Source organism: Salminus brasiliensis, chromosome 19 (assembly GCF_030463535.1).
Source record: "Salminus brasiliensis chromosome 19, fSalBra1.hap2, whole genome shotgun sequence".
Lineage (NCBI taxonomy): Eukaryota > Metazoa > Chordata > Actinopteri > Characiformes > Bryconidae > Salminus > Salminus brasiliensis.
Window position 1 is genome coordinate 20,538,899 of NC_132896.1, and position 21,594 is coordinate 20,560,492.

At 40.2% G+C, this 21,594-nt stretch overlaps 1 protein-coding gene across 2 annotated transcripts in view; it reads left to right on the forward strand.

Moving 5' to 3' along the window:
• Positions 1–518: 518 nt before the first annotated feature.
• Positions 519–21,594, forward strand: part of rnf145a (ring finger protein 145a) — a 30,457-nt gene continuing 9,381 nt past the window's right edge. The window contains exons 1-4 of one of the 2 annotated variants that reach the window (XM_072663790.1): positions 519–1,148; positions 3,083–3,328; positions 16,151–16,259; positions 19,121–19,212. In XM_072663790.1, the coding sequence (XP_072519891.1) occupies positions 3,145–3,328; positions 16,151–16,259; positions 19,121–19,212 (385 nt within the window). In that variant the 5' untranslated portion in view covers positions 519–1,148; positions 3,083–3,144. The remainder of the gene's footprint in view (positions 1,149–3,082; positions 3,329–16,150; positions 16,260–19,120; positions 19,213–21,594) is intronic. The other variant, XM_072663791.1, reaches the window with a different exon arrangement.

The following is a 21,594-nucleotide window of genomic DNA, read 5'->3' on the forward strand; positions in this document are numbered from 1 at the left end:
GCACATTTCCCAAAACAAGCACGTCAGATTGTACGCTGTGATTTCCAGATCATGTGATAAACATTTATCAAGAAATGTGTGTGAGGTCAGCGGTTTTGCACCAGTTTTATGTAAACCAATACAGTACAGCCTAGGTACTGCATGTGTGTGTGTCAGAGAGAGAGAGAGAGAGAGAGAGAGAGAGAGAGAGAGAAAGAGAGATGACCTTTATGTATTATTTAGTGTTCTTCACTCACAGGATGATCAAACGCGCACATCTGCCACCCTGATCATTTGTTTCTTGTTGTTTCTGTCCAAATTCAGGTTCCCTGCTCAACCTTAATTCTCAGTCGTCTCTCTCTCTCTCTCTCTGTCTATTTCTTCCACTCTCACTCTCATCTATCTTTCCCCTTCCTCTCACTCCCCATTGCTGTCCTTCGCCTTCATCTCACTGTCTCTCTTTCCATATCTACCTCCTTGCTTGCTCTCTCCCCATCTCCCTATTCTCTCTTTCCATCTCTATCTCCCTCCCCCTCTCTCGCTCTTCCTCTATCTCATTTTTTCTTCCCTCTCTCTCTCTATCTCTCTCTCTCTCTCCTTATTTTCGCTTCCCATCTCCTAACACTTTCCATTTCTACCCCCCTCTCTCCCATATCTCTATCCCCTCCCCTCTCTCCATCTCTCTTCCTACCTCTCTCTTCTCTCTTCTTTCTCTCACCTTGGTCTCTATCTTACTTTCTCTATCTTCTTCTGTTCTCTCCACCTTTTTCCCTTTCTCCATTAAGTCCCCATCTCCTTCCTCTCTCTGTCTCGCTTTCTGCTTCCACTCTGTTTACCTTCTCTATCTCTGTCACCTTATCGCCATTCTATCTTCCTTCACCTCAATCCAACCCCCCCCCCCCCCCCTCTCTCTCCCCTCTCTCTCTCTCTTTCCTCACGATGCCACTGCTCTCTCGCTGTAATCCCCTCTCAGCGGCGCACATGCTCAGTGCGGATCGCGCTCTGGCTCTTTCTCTGTAATGGCTGCGGGATGAAGGAGGGATGAAGTGATCCGGGATGCCTCTCGCCTGCGCCCGCCACACGCTGCAGTCCTCCGCCAGCATGGATCACAGTCGGCCCGAGAAACGTCGCAAAGCCTAGTCCAGACGAGCCGCGATAGTCTCGCTTCTGTGAGTGTCTTCTGTCCGCTTGTGTTCTGCAAATGCGGTTGATTTAGCAGAGACCTAGCAGCGCTTCCATGTATAGGTTCATTAACAAGACTGGCGAGCCGGGCAGGGTTACTAGAGTTCAAACGAGCATCACAGTCTGAGGACACACACACATACTGTGTGAATGTTATTAGACTTATATAATAGACTTTCAAATACGCGAGCTGGGTAAGAGCCGATGCTAAACACAAATGCTCAGACTGTGTCTCACTGTTTATTATACGCCCGTGTTCAGCACGTCCACAGTGTGAACGCTGACTTGCATTTGTTGGACTTGCATCCTAAAATGTCCACGGTCGATGAAGTCGTGGCTGGACGGTTTTCACCAGAGTTGTCGACATACACAGAACTGCTTGCTTAAAACATCGCAACAGGCTCGTTCTTGTCGTGCTGGCCATGTGACTGCACACACAGTGAATTTCCAATGAGAGCGGGGTTACTGTAGTTCACTCTGCTGCTCGTGCTCAATCGCGGTGAACAGCGGCGGCAGATTCCAGGGGTAGTTAGCTAGCCGTTAGAGGTCGCTTCAGGTGTTGAAAGCGGGACTGACATTATTATGTAGTTAACCGTTTTCAGTAATATGATCCAAAATTCATTTTTATGGTCTAACTGAATTGTATTTACAGAGACCTGATTAATGTATCTTCACTGTGCCGTGTATGATAAAGCCGTCAGATTTCGCTTCACATCTTGGTTGTGCAGCGTGTATGGTCGTCCTGCTGTTTACATTGGGGTGGTAGCTAGCTAACTCTTGTTTTCTGTGGTTTTTCACGTTAAAGGGCGCCTGTTTATCACTTATTTAAAATAATAGCTCTGTGTAATATATAAACACTGTTTAAACCAGCCCAGTGCATTTATGGAAGCTACGCTGCAATAGGACAGTCAGTGTTACTTCACAGTAACAATAAAGCTACTAGTATGTGGATAACACTGCATTTCTACAATAGACTTACAATAAAATCTTGGGTTATTTAAGTTATTTAAACTAGCTCTTGTGATTTTCTAAGATAGTATGAACCTCTAAATGATCACAGTTTGGTCAAATAGAAATTCCTCATGTTGGCGAAACTGGTGCTTTCACTTTTCTGCATTCAGTACTTCAGCAGCTTTACTGTTTTGGAAGCTGGGCAATTGCTGGGAAATTGAAATCTATCCCATTATATATTGGGATGCATTTGGTGTTATAGAACCTGAATCCAACAAGATTCACCAACGTTCTGTGGTATCAGATATGATGCTTATAATTCACACTTTACACCTTAGGAAGAGTATATTGTCATTCTGTCGTACTGGGTCTGGCATACCATAACAAACGCAAACACAAGATAATTTCCGAAAATTCCAAAAAGTAGTGCACTTGAAGTTGAATCAGCAAGTGCTAATTCAGCCTCAGTAAGGACAGCCATTTCAGTAAGTGACATTTTTTAAAATTTTAATTGTAGTTAGGTTACACAAAAGTATTCACAAAGTTTGATGTAAGTGGTGTCAACAGGTTTCTCCGCTCCTGCCACTATATAAAAATCGTGGGCATGGCACAGCTAAACGAAGCCAACTGTGTATTTCAGCCCACAGGGATTTTAAAAGAGGCACAATTTTAAGACAACCAATCAGAAAAGAGCGTATTTACATATATCAATCTACAAGGCACAGTAACGACAAAGCGTTTGTTTAATTCTTATGAAGTTTAAAAGAAACAATATATAACAATATAAGATAGTCCTCTTTGTTAATTTAATGAATTATTATCTTTAATACTTTGAGTGGATTGACTTGAGGATGGACTTGTGTTGCATATCCTGAGGATGTGCAAATGTTACTACTTGCCTGAGCGTTTGTTTTGAGCTCAGACTCATGAGCAGCATCTCTGTCTCCTCTCTTCCTTCCTTGTTGGCCAGTTCAGTACTGGTGTGAAGCAGAGGCCGTGTGCTGTGTGCGTTTGTGGCGGGAGAGAGGCGCAATGGCGGTGAAAGAACGGATGGAGGCCATACTGAATGTGGGCCTGCGCGTGCCCAGCATCATGCTGCTGGAGGTGCTGTACCGCTGGGATGTCAGCTCTTTCTTCCAGAAGATCCAGAGAAGCAGCCTCAACAACAACCCCCTCTTCCAGTACAAGTACCTGGCCCTCTACCTGCACTATGTTGGTGAGTTACATTGCTGCTACTGTAATCCTGTAGTAAGGGTACGTTTAAGGCCCTGATCAATAATATCGGCCCATATCCTAAGGTTCCGTGAATCAGTACCAGTGACACTCTTGCAGCAAAGCACTGATATTTATTGATTTGTTTTCTATTATTCACATAATAACATGTAATGGAGACTGGGACTTATCTCTTCACCAAACTACAAATATCATACAAAGTCTGAATACAATGAGAGATACACAGCAGTCCAAGAAGAGATAGCACACTTAAACCTGAAAGCCACAGAGAATTACCCACTAATTTAACCAGTCTCTTAAAGTTGTCCAAAGGTTTGTGTTTTAAGTAAGTACATTTGGCATACCTTGAACAAATAAGCCCCAGTAAGGGTGGGGCTGCAGACATTCTATCCCTCTAAGGACTGAGGAACGCGATTCAGAGAGAGTGTCCTCATGACAATCTTGCATTGTTTAGGTCTGTAGGGATTCACAGTCAACAGACTGTGTTTTTTAGTGACGTAGGCCAAAACTAGAAGGGTTTAGTCAAGAGGCTAAAATCCAGTTGTTACCAGAGCAGTGATTTTGCATGTTCAAGCTTGTAAATATCAGTAATGTTAAATTTGAGCTGTTGGGTCACAAAACCTGCACTGAAGTCTATCTGGAGGATCATCTAAACCCACATTCACATTAAGAGTTCACATCCGGCCAGCCTGGCTTTTCTAATGTACCTGGTCAAAAGTTACAACTGAGAGCAGTCCAGGGAGGCAACCATGAATCAGCATCAAATACAATTGTCACATAAGTTTCGGAACTTGACCTTGGACTAATAGAAGAGGGTCGTCTAGTTTGAGTAACATGACGAGATTCTAGATGTTTTTTTACCACATTATACAGATTTTTAGCATCTGTGGGATGCGCTTGAACAGCAAGTCTGGTATGTGAGGGAAAAGAACACCTATTAAATAACGCTGATTTTTGCTAACCACCCATGGGGTCAAGATTTTTGGCCAGTTGCCAAACAAACAGTGTTAGAGCTGTTGCCAGGTTGTCTATTTATAACATCTGACAGGAGCCCATTGGTTAGGCTACCACTCATACCAGCGTGTGGCATTTCTTAGAGTGTTATACAGCAAACCGGTATGCCCCCATTGGAAATGATTGATTTCACTCTAAGTTTCCGATTACATTGATAGTTGATTGATAAGGGTGTAACGCTAGACTCATACATGATTCAGTTCGATCCGAAAACTGGGGTCATAGTCTGATATTCTCAAAATACAATACTGTGCCCATGTTGTTACACAATCTACTAATGAGACTAAAGCTGGGAGGCAGGTGGACTGCTGGTGCATGACCTGAATATGTGAGTGGGTTGTTGTTTGGTATTGGTGGTTTAAATACGTATAATTTCTTAAATAGAAATGAAACAAAAATGTGTTTTTTTTATCCACAGAAATTACTAGGTCTTTTCTGAAGGCCCAGAAGGCCCCAGGGGTTCTCCACTGGTTATCACATATTATAGCTCCTTACAATCCATATTGGTGACAATTTTCATATCAATCAGTCACCAGTATTCACTAGTCACTGTAGTCATGTCACTGTTGCGATGTGAGTGCTTGCCGTCAGCAGGTTCTGTAATTTCTTTCTGAAGAGCCTTTCATGTTCATTCAAGTCATGCTCTTTGTGGCCTGCTGCCATGCTGTTTCCTTAATCGATGTCCCTGGAGGAGTAAAGACTGTAGAATACAACACTTTTCATTTAAAAAGCTGTTCAGCAATGCAGATCTGCAAACAGCAGCGCTTGGTGGGAGATGGTTCAAAGATATTACAGAGGACTAAATGATCAAGGTCAATGGGCTGATGGGCTGTCTATCATGTTTCCTGTGTGACTGATCTCTCCCAGGGCATGTGGATAATAGAGGTGCAGACAGAGAAAGATGATTGAGCTGGAAATGGGGAAATTGGCTGGCAAGATGCCAAACTCCAAAGACAAAAAAAAAAAAAGGTAAAAATCCTTAAAATCAGGTCAGAGCATCATTAATGTATGGGTTTCAGACCAATTTCTCTCTCTCTTCTTTTTTTCGTGTAACTGTCACTCGTTCGCTGTCCGTTTTGGAGAACTTGTTTACGCTGGGTTTCTGCTGACTGCAGGCCAGGGTGGAGTGGCTGGCTCGGCTGGTGGGTCTCCTGGACTGTCCTGAGCTTTAAAAGAGCTCACTGGAGCGTAGCATCCAGCGCCATTCAGCTGCTGCCTGTACACACTGCCATGGCTCATGGCTTATTCACAGGGATTGTGTGTGTTTGTATGTGTGTGTGAGGATGTGGGTGTGCATGTATTACAGTCAGTGCGTGTCGTTGGAAAGAATGTTTTGGTGAACAGTGTGAATGGTTTTCTGAATGGTACGTGATGTATTCTGTTTGTTGTTGTTTTTTTTTACTCCAGCTCTCTAGGCTGTTGGAGAACATGGTGGAAAGTGCCACAGTTTTAGGCTTATTCATTCCTGTTTAATCCATGGTTAATTCGGCAAGCAAGCATCAGAATTTGAGAAAGCAGCGTTTTTACAGAAAACCTTCCTGCAGTCAACATAAAATGACAGTGACATCCTGTGCATGCGCTTTGGTGTGTGTTCATGTGTACGAATAAACTTGGATTTCTGCTCATATGTCATTGGCAATGATAAGCTACAAAGAACTACTTGGGGTTCACTGGCCCATATCTGTATATACATGCACTCGCCTCAGTGATGGAGCTACTTTTAACAGTGGGCCAAGTATAAGTTAACTTCATGGGAAAAAAGCTTTCTTCTCAAGATCTTTATGTTATCTTGCAAATACATAGGTAAACAGCTACATATTTTTTTTAATTAAATTTAAGTCCTGAAGAATGAAGAATTTGTTGGAAGAGTCATGACTCAGAACTAGAAATCAGTAAGGGATTGCTTTGAAAATGTACATTAGCAGGAACATTGCCGTTGCCCTGACCATGATGGTCACCTCTGCTAAAATGGCCTGTCTAAAGCAAATGGTCACTCAGGCCAGAGGGTCTGTATTTTTAAATCAGACTTGACATTGTATTTGAAATGTATATTTGTATATGAAATTGCATTTGTCACTGTCCACAAATAAGTATTTTATAATAAGCTGAATTTAACAAATACATTTCTGTGTAGTGTAAATTCACATAGGTTTAGTTCCAGTTCCTAGCTTGTACATTTGATAAATGTTTGTGAAAATACTGGACATTGGCATCATCCCCAGTTTCCCACATCAGTGAAACTCTAGTCTATAGAAGCATATAAACTCTACAGATCAGTGTATTCATATTTTCTGGAATAGGGTTCAAATACAAAAAAAAACTCATATTAGGGATGCATGATAATGGCTGAATCAGATTGGTGTAGGCAGTTAATAGCTGACTGATTTTTTCCACCAACTTTCCTCCTCAAATTTGAATAACCAATTACCCCTCAGTTATTATTATTATTATAAAAAAGGTTGTCTCTCTGAACTTGATGAAATCTTGATGGAATCTTTTTTACAATTAGCTGTAGCAAGATGTGTGTATGGTCGTCAGTTTCAGTTGAGCTAGACCGAACAGCCAGTAGTAGAAAAACAACACATATATACATTTAAAAATAGCGCCTTCCTCCTAAGCTCCTCCTTTGTAGGATGTAATGTCTCCATGAGAATACCACCTCAGTTGTAACTATGATGAACTCAGTGGAAATCGAGTTCTGTCATATTCCTGTCTAGACCAGTTCCTTTTGTCTATGATGATTGTCAACCCCTTAAAGTTGATTATGTCTTTTGGTCAAACAGTGAGAGTTGTTGGCCTTCTTCCTGCTTGGCTTTGTTTTATGCTAAATTAGCCCTTTTTTATAAGTCAAGGGTGTTAGAAAAGAGCTTATCCTTTGTTGGAATAACTGTCTCTACTTCCTACCAGATTTTGGAGCATTGCTGTGGGTTTGATTCTGATGGCATTAGTAAGGTCCAACTCATCCACTCAAAAGTATTGAATGGAGCACCATGATTTTAAAGAACACAGTTCCACTGCTCCACAGCTCAGTGCTGGGTGGCTTTATACCCCTCTAGCCCCTGCGTGAGATTAGACATGGTGCCAAGAGGTTCATGTTCTGCTGTCGTATTAGGTATGAACAATGGAGCGATGTGGGCGCACTACATATAGCCTTTAACCTGTTGTTGTCGTAGTAGTAAAACAGGGCCGCCCGTGCCGCCCAACATCACACTGATGGAAGAGAGAGCCATCTACCCACCCAGAGAGAGCAAGCCAATTGTGCTCTCTCAGGCCCTGGCTGCTGATGGCAGGCAACATGTCCCGGGACTTGAACCAGCAATCCATGGGTCATAATGGCAGTACTAAAATATCTTAATTTAAATTATTTTACTAATACAGAAATAAATATATTAGTTCTCTTTAATGCTGTTGCATAAAAAATAGCTTGGCATCAGCCCAGATTTCCCATTTTAATCCATATAGATCCCTAACTCTTATTATATAGTTGTGATTAGCCTTTTTTGTACTTTCCCAAGACCAATAGTACAACAGTAAAAATGGTTATCCTCTGCTGAACGCAGAGAGCCAAAATCGGACACCCAAAGGTCTTTGGAACTAATAGAGATGGCCTTCCTGGCCAGCAGTTAGAGCCCCACTGCAGCAGCTCTCACTTCACTGCTAAAGCTGTTAATATCAATGTTCTCTTGGCTTTGGCCCATTATGTGGACAGATCGGAGATGCTACTTTATGGAAGGCCTCTCTGCCTGCCTCTCTAATGATACATTTAGAACGGGGGGATAAATTGCAGCCAGAGGTGGAATGAAATCATAGGCAGAGAAAAGGACAGATATAGAGATGTAAAGAACATCTCTAGTCAGCGAATCCACAGGCACACTGTTTTTACTGCTTGTGGTTAATGTAAACGATCTCTCTTCATCCTGGCTGGCCACAGGCACTGCGTCGTCCTCTGATGGCTCGATCCTGGCGGTAGCAAATTTTCTCATATTTCAGAATTACTATATTTCCTCAAAAACATCCGGCCTTTACTTATTGTCCTTCTCATCGATTTTATTTTTCCCAGTAGAAATTCCTGTTTGCATTTCTTGCATGCATTGTAGAGTATAATATCATCCAGCACAGTTTGCTGACACAGAATTATTTTACTGTTTATTTTTGGCTGTATTATTTTGCTTTCACTGCCTTTCAGGTCACTCCATGTTGTTCTTTTCTCTGAATCCGTCACTGTTGCAATTTGAGACAGCGGAGCATCATGTTTTTCCTCTGTGTCTCTGTCAGCTCCCCATTCTCTTGTTGCCTCCTCAGTAACCACCTAGCATGTTTACGAGCCCAGCCTGTCTGCGTCTTGGAGTGCGTGTGCATGTGCATGTGCGTGTGTGTGTGTGTGGTGGTGGTGGGGTGGATCTTGTGAATGGCAGAAGGCAGGGCTACAGGATAGGATGACAGGTTCAGCAGCAGCAGCAGACAGATAAAGCTCCCGGGGTTACATAACATGACAGATCAAGCAGGCATGGCAGTGGAGTAATGAAAGCTTAATCTGTGTAGAGCAACGTCCTAATCCTTTCCCTGCAGTTTACAGCACTTACACACATGCTCACAAACACACACATATGCCTTCATTCACATGTTCACTCATGCAGTCTTCGCATGTGTAGAGCGGGGAAGGCAAACTCATTCTAGCAGACACGCTTACATCCAGTGCACTGTCAGGTGGAACACAGTATTATTTCATGACAAAAATTAACAATATGTCCAGTTCTTTTGGTATGGGACATTAATTACTTGCATTTTTTAAGAATTACTTGCTGTATTGTTAACAGATGTTTTTTATAGTATGTTTTTATATAATACTTTATATTTTAACAGGTTTATTTATAGTATGCTATTAATATCTTTTAAAAGTCTTTTAAACAAATAGCTTTCAGTTAACTTTTTATGTACTTCTCAGACATACACCAACCAAGATATACTAAACATACGTATACTTGGCTTATGCTGAAAAGTGTACAGAAACGACTAAGTATATTTGGCCTTTACTTGTACTAATACCTAAATGTACTTAAAGTGTACTGCCTAGTATACAAAAAAGTGCAAGTATATTTAGCCTATAGTTGCACTAATATCTAAATGTACTTAAAGTGTACTGCCCAGTATACAAAGTATATTTGGCCTATAATTGTACCAATAATGTAACATATTTGAAGTGTACTGTCTAGTATACAAAAAAGTCTATTTGACCTATACTTGTGCTAATACTTAAATATACTTGGCGTGCACTGCCTAGTATACACAAAGGTCTAAGTATATTTGGCCTATACTTTAAAGTCAAAGTCAGCTTTATTGTCGAAACTGCGTTATGTACAGGACATACACAGGATAGAAATTGCTTTATTCTTATACCCATGGCGCAACAATAAAGATCAAACATTGAAATAAACATTACACAACTACATTAACCAACACAAAGTATAGAAATAGTATAATGCTAGTTTTTGGAATGTAAAAGTTTAAGTGTTTAATTATAAATAAATTATAATAAATTAATAGAGGTCCTTGACATTGACATCAGAAGTAAAGTGGCATATGCAGCAGTTAAAAACCCCCCCAAAATAACCCGTAATGAATTAATACTTAAATGTACCTTACATGTACTGTCTGTCATGCTGGGTCAGGTATGACAGTGAAACGAGGAAACACTTGCAGGGGTGGTACAATGCAAGACTAAGTGACAGAACGACAAACCAGGACTAAAATGGCAAAGCAACCTGGACTGGGCATAAAACAACAAACAACAAAGGGATAAGAAACCAGAGCTTGGTAACGAATCAGAGAAAACCAACCAGGGTCGACAGGGCAAGGAAACCCAAAAACCGCTGAGTAGAGCTCAGGAGATAACGTGAAGAAAAAAACTATGCAGCGCCTCAGACTACATAACAGAAAAACGCTCAGCAGAGCTCAGGAGATAATAGGGAGAAAACAAAACTACAAAGCAATACTTTGGACTAAACCACAGACAGGGCACTGTACAAACGAGGGGAAACAAACATGCGAAGCAGAGCTTCAAAACAATAAGGGAATCTAACAGGCAGGGATTACCAGGGGCAAGGCAGGAGTGCGAAGAACAGAAGGTTTTCCTTTGAGTAGACTGTTGAGCACGCTGGTGCAAGGGTGTATAGTGTTAATTCACGGCAGTGAAAACATGGAGGGTTTAAAAAGCCACAGTCACTGGTGCTGAGAGTTAGTGTGACAAAAGGAAGCCGACTTCCGGAATCCCGGCTCCTACTTTAGGCATGGGTGGAGCCCTGGGAATGCCCCGGAGGAGAGCGTGGCAACGACGGCCTGACACTGTCTAATATACAAATAAGTGCATGTGGCCTATACTTGTACTTAATCTTTTGCTCTAGATATACCTTTAAAAAAATATTATATACATATTTTTATAATATTTTATATATCTAAAATTCATAATAAGTATTTTTGCCATATACATAAATGTATGTACCGTAGCTTGTGGTTTGGGTGATATAACTTAAAGAAAATTGTTGGGTGAAACTGTACCTGAACTTCCATACACAGTGTTAGTAACCCACACAGACACTGATAAACATTTGACTGATTCTATTGACAATTCTTCCAACGTGTGAAGGTATTGTAGCAGACTTGATTCATACTGACTGATAATATAAGCGATTGTCATACACATTTACAAATATCATTTATATTTATAATATTTATATTTATATTATATATTTATCTCAATGATTTGCTTGTTTGTTTATTTGTATTTATTCTAATGTTTCAAATAAACATTTACTTCTTAGGCTAATAGCCTTGCATGTCAGTTTCCCATACTTATACTTTTTACACTTTCTCTAATGTTGAGGTCCCTCAAGAAAAAGTAAGTAAATTTTAAGCTCATTTAAAAGATCATATAGGGTTTTTTATCTGCTGTTAAACATAGTGGTGAGACCTTTTTGACACGTAAGACAAAGCAAGGGTTAAGGAAAATGACAGAAGCTATAATTTGGCCATGAGTGCTTATTCACTGCCTGGCCAAAAAAAAGGTTACACACTCTAATATTTAGTTGGACCGCCTTTAGCTTTGATTACGGCATGCATTCACTGTGTCGTTTCCACAAGCTTCTGCAATGTCAACATTTTCTTTCTGTCCAGAGTCGCATTCATTTGTCCCCAAGATCTTGGTCTGATGATGGGAGATTTGGATCACTGCACATCCAGTCCAGCACATCCCAAACATTCTCAGTGGGGTTCAGGTCTGGACTCTGTGGTGGCTAATCCATGTGTGAAAATGATGTCTCATGCTCCCTAAACCACTCTTTCACAATTTGAGCCCCATGAATCCTGGTATTGTCATCTTGGAATATGCCCGTGCCATCAGGGAAGAAAAAAAATCCATAGATGGAAAAACCTGGTCGTTCAGTACATTCAGGTAGTCAGCTGACCTCATTCTTTGGGCACATAACGTTGCTGATCCTAGGATCAGGCTTGTACAGTAGCCACTAGACATGATGGGTGCATCACAGAGGTGTCAAGTAATGAAGTACAAATACTTATGTTACCTTATTTAGCTAAAAATATTTGTTATCTGTACTTTACTGGAGTAATTATTTTTCAGACGACTTTTTACTTTTATACCCACTGACTGCTAGTGATTAATGTTACTGTTGACATCTTGTTGTGCATGTCTCCATAGGACACTATAGTTCATTTGAATAATCTGAAGCTCTTTTGAATGTGTGTATCCATGAGATTTTTTCCCCCATCCCTCCAGATTTGTTTGTCTTCTTGTATAGTTTCCATTTCTACTCCTTGTCCTTCTGCCGACTGCTGTGATGTTATTTCTTTCTTTTGACATCTGTAGTTTCCCTCTCTTTTCCCAAAGTGCCGTAGAGTCAATCTTAATGGGCCGGATTGCTCCTCTCCCCCTTCCCCACTCTTGACAGTCTGCTTTACTGTATTTCTCTCCTGAGCAGGATAGACGATGATTCAGTCCAAACATGCTCCTTGTCTTGACAGATGTACTGAGAGAGAGTTACCCTGAAAAACCTTTATCTTGTGCTACTGTGTCTTTGTCTCAAGGCTCTAGCAGTGGTCTGTTTCTCTCTCCGTCTCTCTGGAGCTGAAATTTTAAACCAACAACATCAACCATCAACCAACCTAATAACTCCACATTTCTAATCATAAGTTATCTTAGTCATTACTACACTATTTGTGCAAATGTTTGTAGACACCGCTTCTAAATGAATGCATTTAGCTACTTTAAGCTGCTGACACAGATGCACAAATGCACACACACAAGCTTGTACAGTCCTGAAGCAGATAAACATTGGTACTTAAACTTATTGGTACCAAAACTCATTGGTACAAAGACCCCTAGCATTAAGTCAAGTCAAGTCAAATTTATTTGTATAGCGCTTTTTACAACTGTTGTTGTCTCAGAGCAGCTTTACATAATTAGTAAAAGACAGAAAAAAAGAAATAACGTAAGAAGATATGAAGGATCCAAGACCCCCAGTGAATAAGCCAACGGCAACGGTGGTAAGGAAAAACTCCCTCAGAGCTGGAGGAAGAAACCTTGGGAGGAACCAAGACTCACAAGGGGGACCCATCCTCCTCTGGACAGAACTATTTATAATTATTGATAAAAGTTACCAAACCATCTATACTGTTGAACTGCTCTGATCATAATCTTAATATAATAATCATAATTGAGATATGACCTTCAGAGGACCATTGCTGAACAGCTATGAAGTGATTTGAGCGGCTGGTCAAAACCCACATCTGTTCCTGGCTTCCAGCCACCATGGACCCTCACCAATTTGCGTACCGCTCCAACAGATCCACAGATGACGCTATTGCACTGACAGTGCACTCTGCACTCACACACTTGGATAGGAAGAACACCTATGTGAGAATGCTGTTCATAGATTACAGCTCAGCATTCAACACCATCATCCCGGCTAAACTCATCCCCAAGCTCACAGACTTGGGTTTGAACACTCATCTGTGCAACTGGGTCCTGGACTTCCTAACAGGTAGACCCCAGGTGGTGAGAGTAGGAAACAGCTTCTCATCCACGCTGACTCTGAGCACAGGGGCTCCTCAAGGCTGTGTCTTCAGACCCCTCTTGTATTTCCTGTTTACACATGACTTGTAGCCAGACACACATCCAACATCATCTTCAAGTTTGCTGATGACACCACCATCCTAGGCCTCATCACAGATGGAGACGAGACTGCCTACAGAGACGAGGTCAGCGCCCTGTCAGAGTGGTGCTACCACAACAACCTCAGTCTCAACATCAGCAAAGCTAAGGAGATGATCGTGGACTACAGGAAGCTGCAGTGGGGTGGTCACTCTCCCTTATACATCAATGGAGCTGAAGTGGAGAGGGTCAGCAGTGTTAGGTTCCTCGGGGTACACCTCACCGATTACCTCTCCTGGTCACTCCACAAGAACAAAGCAGTGAGGTCTCAGCGCCTCTTCTTCCTGAGAAGGCTCAGAAAGTTTGGTCTGCCTCCTGACATCATCACCAACTTCTACAGATGCACAATAGAGAGCATCCTCATGGCCTGCATCACTGTCTGGTACGGCAGCTGTACTGCCTACGACCGCAAGGCCCTGAAGAGAGTGGTGAGGACAGCGGCGTCCATCACAGGCAGCAAACTTCCAGACCTGCAGGACATCTACCGGTCCCGCTGCCTGCAAAAAATTCAGAAGATCCGGTTGGACTGTAGCCACCCAGCACACGGCCTGTTCACCTTACTGCCATCAGACAGGAGGTACCACAGCATCCAGGCCAGAACAAACCGGCTAATGAACAGTTTCTACCCACAAGCCATCAGGTTCCTGAACAAGCTGCGAACCTTTCACCCACACCACTGCACTCGGTCACTTTATTATTAATACTTCATATATCACTGCTATGGACAACATCACTAAGTCACTTTATACAACAGGAATTGACATAAACATACATATTTATATTTAGCTCCACTCTCTCTCAGACTATACCTCATAAATGTACATATCAGAGAATTTCTACAGATCCCTCCTGTCTTTGTATATTCTGTATTTTCTGTATATTTTGTGTGTATTTTGTATTTATTTAATATAATTTTTTATATAACTTTATTTTAATATGTTTAGTATGTATATAGTTTTGTCCTCCTGTAGAGTATCAACCTGAGCCTCACCACAAGCATTTCAGTGCATAAATGTCCTGACATGTTGTGCAAATGACAAATAAACCTAAAACTTGAACTTGAAACTTGAAACTCATGGTATAGTAGAACTTAATATAGTCATGACAGTGATGGTCAGAGTAAATATAGTTAACACTGGTGATATTAATAGTGGCAGATAGTTACGAGTCCATTTAGGTTTTAACATGGTCATTAGACAGGTAGCAGTGGTAGGAGGGTGTGCCTCTGGTCCGGCATGGGTGGTGGTGGGAACGGGGCCTGCTGGTCGGACTGGTAGGAGGCAGCTGGTCTGACACAGGTAGAGGGGACCTCAGTGGGCAATCTTTCAGCAGGTCTGGCTGGGTGACCATTTACTCGGAGAAGGTAAAGAATTAGAGTTAGTTCATTAAGCTGTGAAGCAGTGGAACTGTGTTCTCAGAAATGATGAATTTGAGATGAGTTGGTGATCATCAAAAATTCTGAACTTACTAATGCTCTTGGTGCTAAATGCAATCAAATCCTCACAGCAATGCTCCAAAATCTTTTAGAAAGCCTTCCCTGGGCAGTAGATGTATATACTCCAACAACAGCAGCAACTCTTTTTAATGCTCATTATTTTGGAAGAAACAATGAGCAGGTGTCCCAATACTTTTTTTTTATTAATAAAGAAGATTAATATGTTACTGTTCATACTGTTCAAACTGTTCAAGTTTGAGTTTAACATCATCTTTACTAAATATATATAGTTTTTGTGTGGACATGATGTTTTGGTCTCAAAACAAATCATTGGTGCTACCAACAACAATCTAGATTTAAAATCATAATGTAATGTTTAATAATTATTGTACAAGTCTTACTGTTGCAGATATTTGGGACATAAACATTTTGTAAAGCAAAATGTAAACTTAATGTGGGTGTAATGTAATCAGTGTAAGTGAACTGTCCTTTTCTGAAAAGTTCATATATAATATACAGTCCTCTTCACCCTACACATGTCCACATAAAAGGCACATGCAGAACACTGTGACGTTAGAGATCCGAGGCCCTATGTGGTTAGAGTACCATCCTAAGCTAATATAATATTCCCTTACTAGTTTCTCAGCCAGCCATGGGGGGTCATAGGAGGATTTGGTGGGACTGTTCAGATATAGATGGCAATTCAGTGGGATGTGGGGTCAGGTAGTAAAAATCTTTGAATACTTTTTTCTCATCTCAATTACTTAATTACATTGTATATGTTTGTTTACCACTGACTTATAATTAGATATAATTAGATGATTCAGAAAATTGAGCATTATAAGGGGGTTGTGCCACTTACGTGTGAAGTGAATGAGCCCACAATCTTGGGTTGAGATGAGGGGTGGAATAAGTATGAGAATATGCACCTTTTCAAAGGGTCTTCTGTCAGAATGTTTAATCATGTAGTGATGAATGGATTTCTTGAAGATTGTATTGGAAACAGTCTCCATTTCTATCACAATTTGGTACTGGTATATTTGATATTACAACTTCTAAACGAACAATAATTTACAGTTAGCGCAAATGTTTGAGTTCAGTCTGTTCTATCTCTCTCTCTCTCTGTCTCTCAGGCTACATTCTAAGTCTGGTTCTGCTGACCCTTCCCAGACAACGGCTGGTGCAGCTCTACCTGTACGTCCTTACTGCTCTACTGCTCTTTGCTGGTCACCAGATCTCAAGGTGAATATCCAGGACATACATATACAATTACTTACTATAATGGAAGTCCTAAACCCCTTTATCATAACAGTGTGTCTCAGGGTTGCGACCACAGAAACTGGCCTCAATGAAACAGATACTGACATCCTTGCACCTCATGGAGTTTTACAGGCCCCAATGCTGTACGGAGGCAAATACTAACAACATGCGTAATTCAGAAAGAAACTATTACAGTGTTTTTTCGACCCGGGCTTAGATAGTAATAGCATTGCACATTTATATGCTTTCCGTGCTCAAACACACCTGACTTAATTAATCTGGTAATTATTCAGAGCAGAGATTCTAAAAGCAGCACAACCAAACCACAGTACATGGTGTCCCCAAAACTAGATTGGAATACCAGAGAGTTATTTTAATTAAAAAGGCTGATTCATGGAGAATGTGAATAGCTCAGGAAGTGAGCAGTGACAGAGAGATGAGCAGCTCCTTTGTGAAAAGGTTTTTCACTGTCTCTGGCGCTGTCGAGTATGTGATTATGGACTGGTGTTTCACTCCTGACAGGTGGCTGTTTAGTGTCAGATTAAGAGAGAGCTTTTAGCGCTCGTCTCCCCGTAATGTGTATCTGTAGCTGGAGGCAGCGGCCGCTCAAATTAAGATCACCCAAGTGTGGAAAAGCCATTACAGTCACCTCGTAACTTACCCCTTTGCTTCCGCCTGCTGTAGTCCCCAAGCATACACACACACACACACACACACACACACAAAGTAAGCTAGGATAGGACATTTTTATAACAGTCACATAACCATGAGGATCTGTCATAAGATTTGCAAAACATTGTTCTAAAATGTATTATCAGATTTAAAGTGGTTTGGCCAAAAATCACATTTCCATGAATGTAATGGTATATTTTTGGTTTAGTGCATATTGCATAAGCACAATTGTAAAAAATTAGATAACAAATTTTATGACATCACCACTCGCACATGCTTTTAACACTATTTTAACATTGAACATTTTATTTGTGAAGGGAAGTATAGGTGCAAAGCATCTTTGTACAGCTTATTATATTTAATAAAAATCTATATTTAATTTCATACAATTTGAACAAATAGATTTATAAAAATAGTATATAAAAATAAAAAATATATATTTATATAAAATATAAATATAATATTAATTTATTTTCTTACATAGTAATTTGTAGAACACATTGCTATTTATACCTGGTGGAATCACAGATATTTGGTGGAGGAAAAATACATAGCAAGTTTAATTGAACATATAGTAAAGTTATGCAATAACTACATTTTTAGATTAGGAACATGCCTGAAGCCACTCCTCCCTATATCCCCATCCTAAAACATCCACACATAAAAAATATATTCCCCTTTTCTCCCAGTCTTCTCCCAAATCATCATAAGTTGAAGACATGATCTGATTTAGCAAACCTGAATAGAAATTCTCAGAGACTAGTAAGTAAAGCCATGTTGTGGCAGTGTGTGTGAAGGGGCATACCGAGCTAAAAACAGAAAGTCTTTGACAGGCTTGAATGAATGGCTTGCAGTCTTTGAGCCGAGCTGCTACCTTTGCTACCTTGTATATTAACATTATGTGATTATGACTTGGGGTGACCATATTTTGGTTTTCAAAGCAATTGGCACAAGGTACAGGAGGTTGGCATAGTGCAGGCTATAAATCAGCAAAGGTCAAGATGGAATGAAATCCCAGACAACCCAGGCAAGTCTGAAATTTTGGCTTGTTTGAAATCTCACCTTTGGGGTCCCCTAAAGAGGACATGTCCTGATTAAAGAGGGCATACGCTAACCCTGTGATTACCTTACCACTCCAAAAATCATGAATAAAACCACAGCAAAAATGAAAGCATTTAATAAGTGACACAAAAATGTATAGGCATGTGAAAAAACAATATAATTATTATATAGGTTTATATTACATACATTGTAAAGAAGGGTGTTCAAGTCAATTCTGTCTGTCACTCAGCTTTACTCAAAACACAGCGTTCAACATACGTCATGCTATAGCTCACAGGTGCTCGTTCTAGCTGCTCGGCTCACTCAGAAGCTAGCTAACACACCACAATACCACAGCCAGATTTGCAAATTTTGCAACAGGTTTCATCTTTAGTGAAGTCCACACATACTATATGCACCACTGCTAGTTTTCTGCAGTGACCCACCAGGCTTCTCACCTGTTGTCTTCTCATATTCAGTATGCAGCAAAATGCCAAGTTCACAAGTTCAGAGGGATGGAGATGGAGGGGGTCACAGCTCAAGTAGGCTAAAAACAACCGGTTTCAGGAAATAATTGTAGATGGAAAGATGTAAAACTGTGTTTTGGAAAATGTTAGATTTGCACTTTAATAACAATTTTAACAATTTACACTCTAAAACCACCACACTCTAACAACCCTATGGATTTTTTAGGCATGCTATTCATATGCTGCTAACTGTCGACTGTTGGCTTCCCTTAATTCACAAAACTAAATGAAGCTACTGTACACCAAACTTCAGTTGCGGTATGGTCAAAATGATGTACATTTAATTTTAGGCCAAACTAGTGCTTTAATTTAAATTATGTCTCAAATTCATGGACTTTAAATGATGGCTTTTTGCCTGTTGTGTGCACTGCAGTAAGACTGAACGCTGAAGTGAGGCTCAGCTGACACTTATGTAAGAAGCTTGTGTTCTCTGAGGAATGCAGTCAGCACAAATCTCTTCTGCAAGTCAGATGACAACAAGAGTAGTGATGATCCCTGTCTCTTCGTCCCTGTCTGGCTCTGGTTAGGGTGTGGAGCTATCAGACAGGTGTTCAGTATCATGTTGTTTGCGGCAGAACTAACATCATCTCTTCTCGGTTTCAGGGACTATGTGCGTGGTGAACTGGAGTCTGGCTACGAGGGGCCGCTCTACCTGGAGCCTTTGTCCATGAACCGTTTCACCACAGCACTCATCTGTAAGCCCTACTCACATCAGTCTTTAAAAGGGATGGACATGGTCATTAGAATGTACAGATAGCGCAGTGCTAAAGAGTTGAAGTGACTCAGCTTAGATTTTTTCCAGAGCTGTTTTGATACATAAGATAAAAGACCAATAATTGAGTGGATAATAGAGCTGACAATATTTTATCGTATCATGATTTTTTTTTGTTGTTGTCATGATACACTTTTCTAAGCATGACTTAGACTTAGACTTATGCCTTTACTAACCATTGTTGGCAGCATACAACTAAAACATGCACATGCAGGTATATTTACACTAAAGATAGGTATTTTTGGACTTTCAGACATAAATGTTATCCATCAAATCTGAGCAGAATATCTGAACTGACCTGTGCAGCCTGTGCTGTGAACGTAGCATAACTATTGGTTGTATATCTTGATTTGTGTCCATACGTCCCCGTAGACCTGTTGCTCCCAAAGCCATTTTACATGTAGTTGTTATGGTTACCTTCCTTCTTCTTTTCCCCTACACATGTAGGCTTATTATGCTGCCGCCACCAGTTCCAGAGAAATCACAACCTTAGTGTCTCTCTGTGATGACTGTTTCGGTATCTTCAGTATCATATAAACTGTGTTCCGTCACGTTTTAGAATTTTGGTATCAACTTGATGCTGAAGTATCAGTTCTCATGACATCTCAGGTTCAGACAACCACAGAGAACATCTGACTACAAGCAGATTATATTGCTTCCAGCATTTAGTGAAATGTCAGCATTTTAGCAGAACTCTAAGATAAAAAAAAATAAAGATGTTGGCACTGCAAGTAAAAGGTCTTTTGCTTCATAGGACACATATATTCTGGTTATTCACATGGCTGTGTGAACTGCCAACAATGCAGTGAATGTGATATTTTTATTAGGATGTCACAATTACCAATATTTAGTGTCCCTTTGCTAGCATTCTTCATCGCAGAATTTAAAGCAAAAAAGGAGAGCTTTCCTGTTTGATTTTTAATTTTTATTTATTTTTCTTTGCATTTATTACTAAAGTTTGGCCTGTGTATGCTTGGACAATAACAAAAAATAATGATGTAATAAAATAATATGTATTTTATATATATTTTTGCAGAAATGTCGCTCAGATATATGTCGCTCAGAAATGTCGCTCAGATATACTTGATTTTTATCAGACATACTACTGTCTTTAGTTTCTTTTGTAAGCATCTGAATTGATTAAAATCACATTAAAGTAATGTGATCAATATTGTTAATTTCAGTTATACATGCATTTTTTCAGTGATGCAAATATAAGCTACATGCATTAAAAAGTGCCTTCTGCTGGAGAAAAAATAAGCAGTAAATTTCCAATTCTCAAATCGTGTGTTTGCCTTATTACAGAACATTATAATCCCCATTATTATAGTGGAGGAGTTCTCTAAGTCAGCTGTAGATACATAATGATGTGTTAATGTAAGACTCCACAGTTTTAACAGTATAGTGGAAAAAATATTTCATGTACATATTGCTCCTGTTATCTAGCAAGCTATTCAAAGTTCCTTATTTTCTGTCAGTCCTCTTTCCCAGTGCTGTGATTTTCATGTAATTTGTTAATCATCACCGGTATCCGATTTCATAGTCATTTCAGTCATGTCGACTGTTCAGTTTCAGCTAAAGAGATTATTACTCACATGAAAATATAGGGGACACCTGTGTTTGTTGGATGAATGTGCCGCATAGAGTATTGTTCTTTTGCCCATACATTCCCAGTTTAGGAATGTGATCAGTTCAGGCTAATGGCACACCGGCCCTTTGTGGATAATACTGAACACCCCTGACCTAGACACGTGGGAGTCATTTGAGATTCTACTCCAATTAGGGAAAGGGGATGTTTAGCACATATTAGTAACAGCTGTTTATTTATTTACATGTTGCTGCTGTCCCATGAAAAACATGTATCTCAATTTTTGTCTGTTTAGACCTATAGAAATGCTCTAAATTACTTGGAATAAAATTATATTTTACACTAACCTTCATTCAAAGTTAAGAACGTTTTGACCTTCTCCTGTAAAGTCACCATTTTGGAGATGTTTTCACTGAACAGAGAAAATATACAAACTGTATAGACAAAAGAATATGTACACCCCCCCTCCCAAATCAAGGTTATTACAATACATACAATACATATTGTTACAATACATACAATACGCCTGGCATTAGGCATTGTGCCAACAGGTTCATATTTATCTCCTCCAGAGAGTATAGCTAGATATACAGACAGACAGACAGATAGACAGATAGATAGATAGATAGACAGACAGATAGACAGATAGATAGATAGATAGATAGATAGATAGATAGATAGATAGATAGATAGATGTTTGTCAGTGGGTCAGTGTTT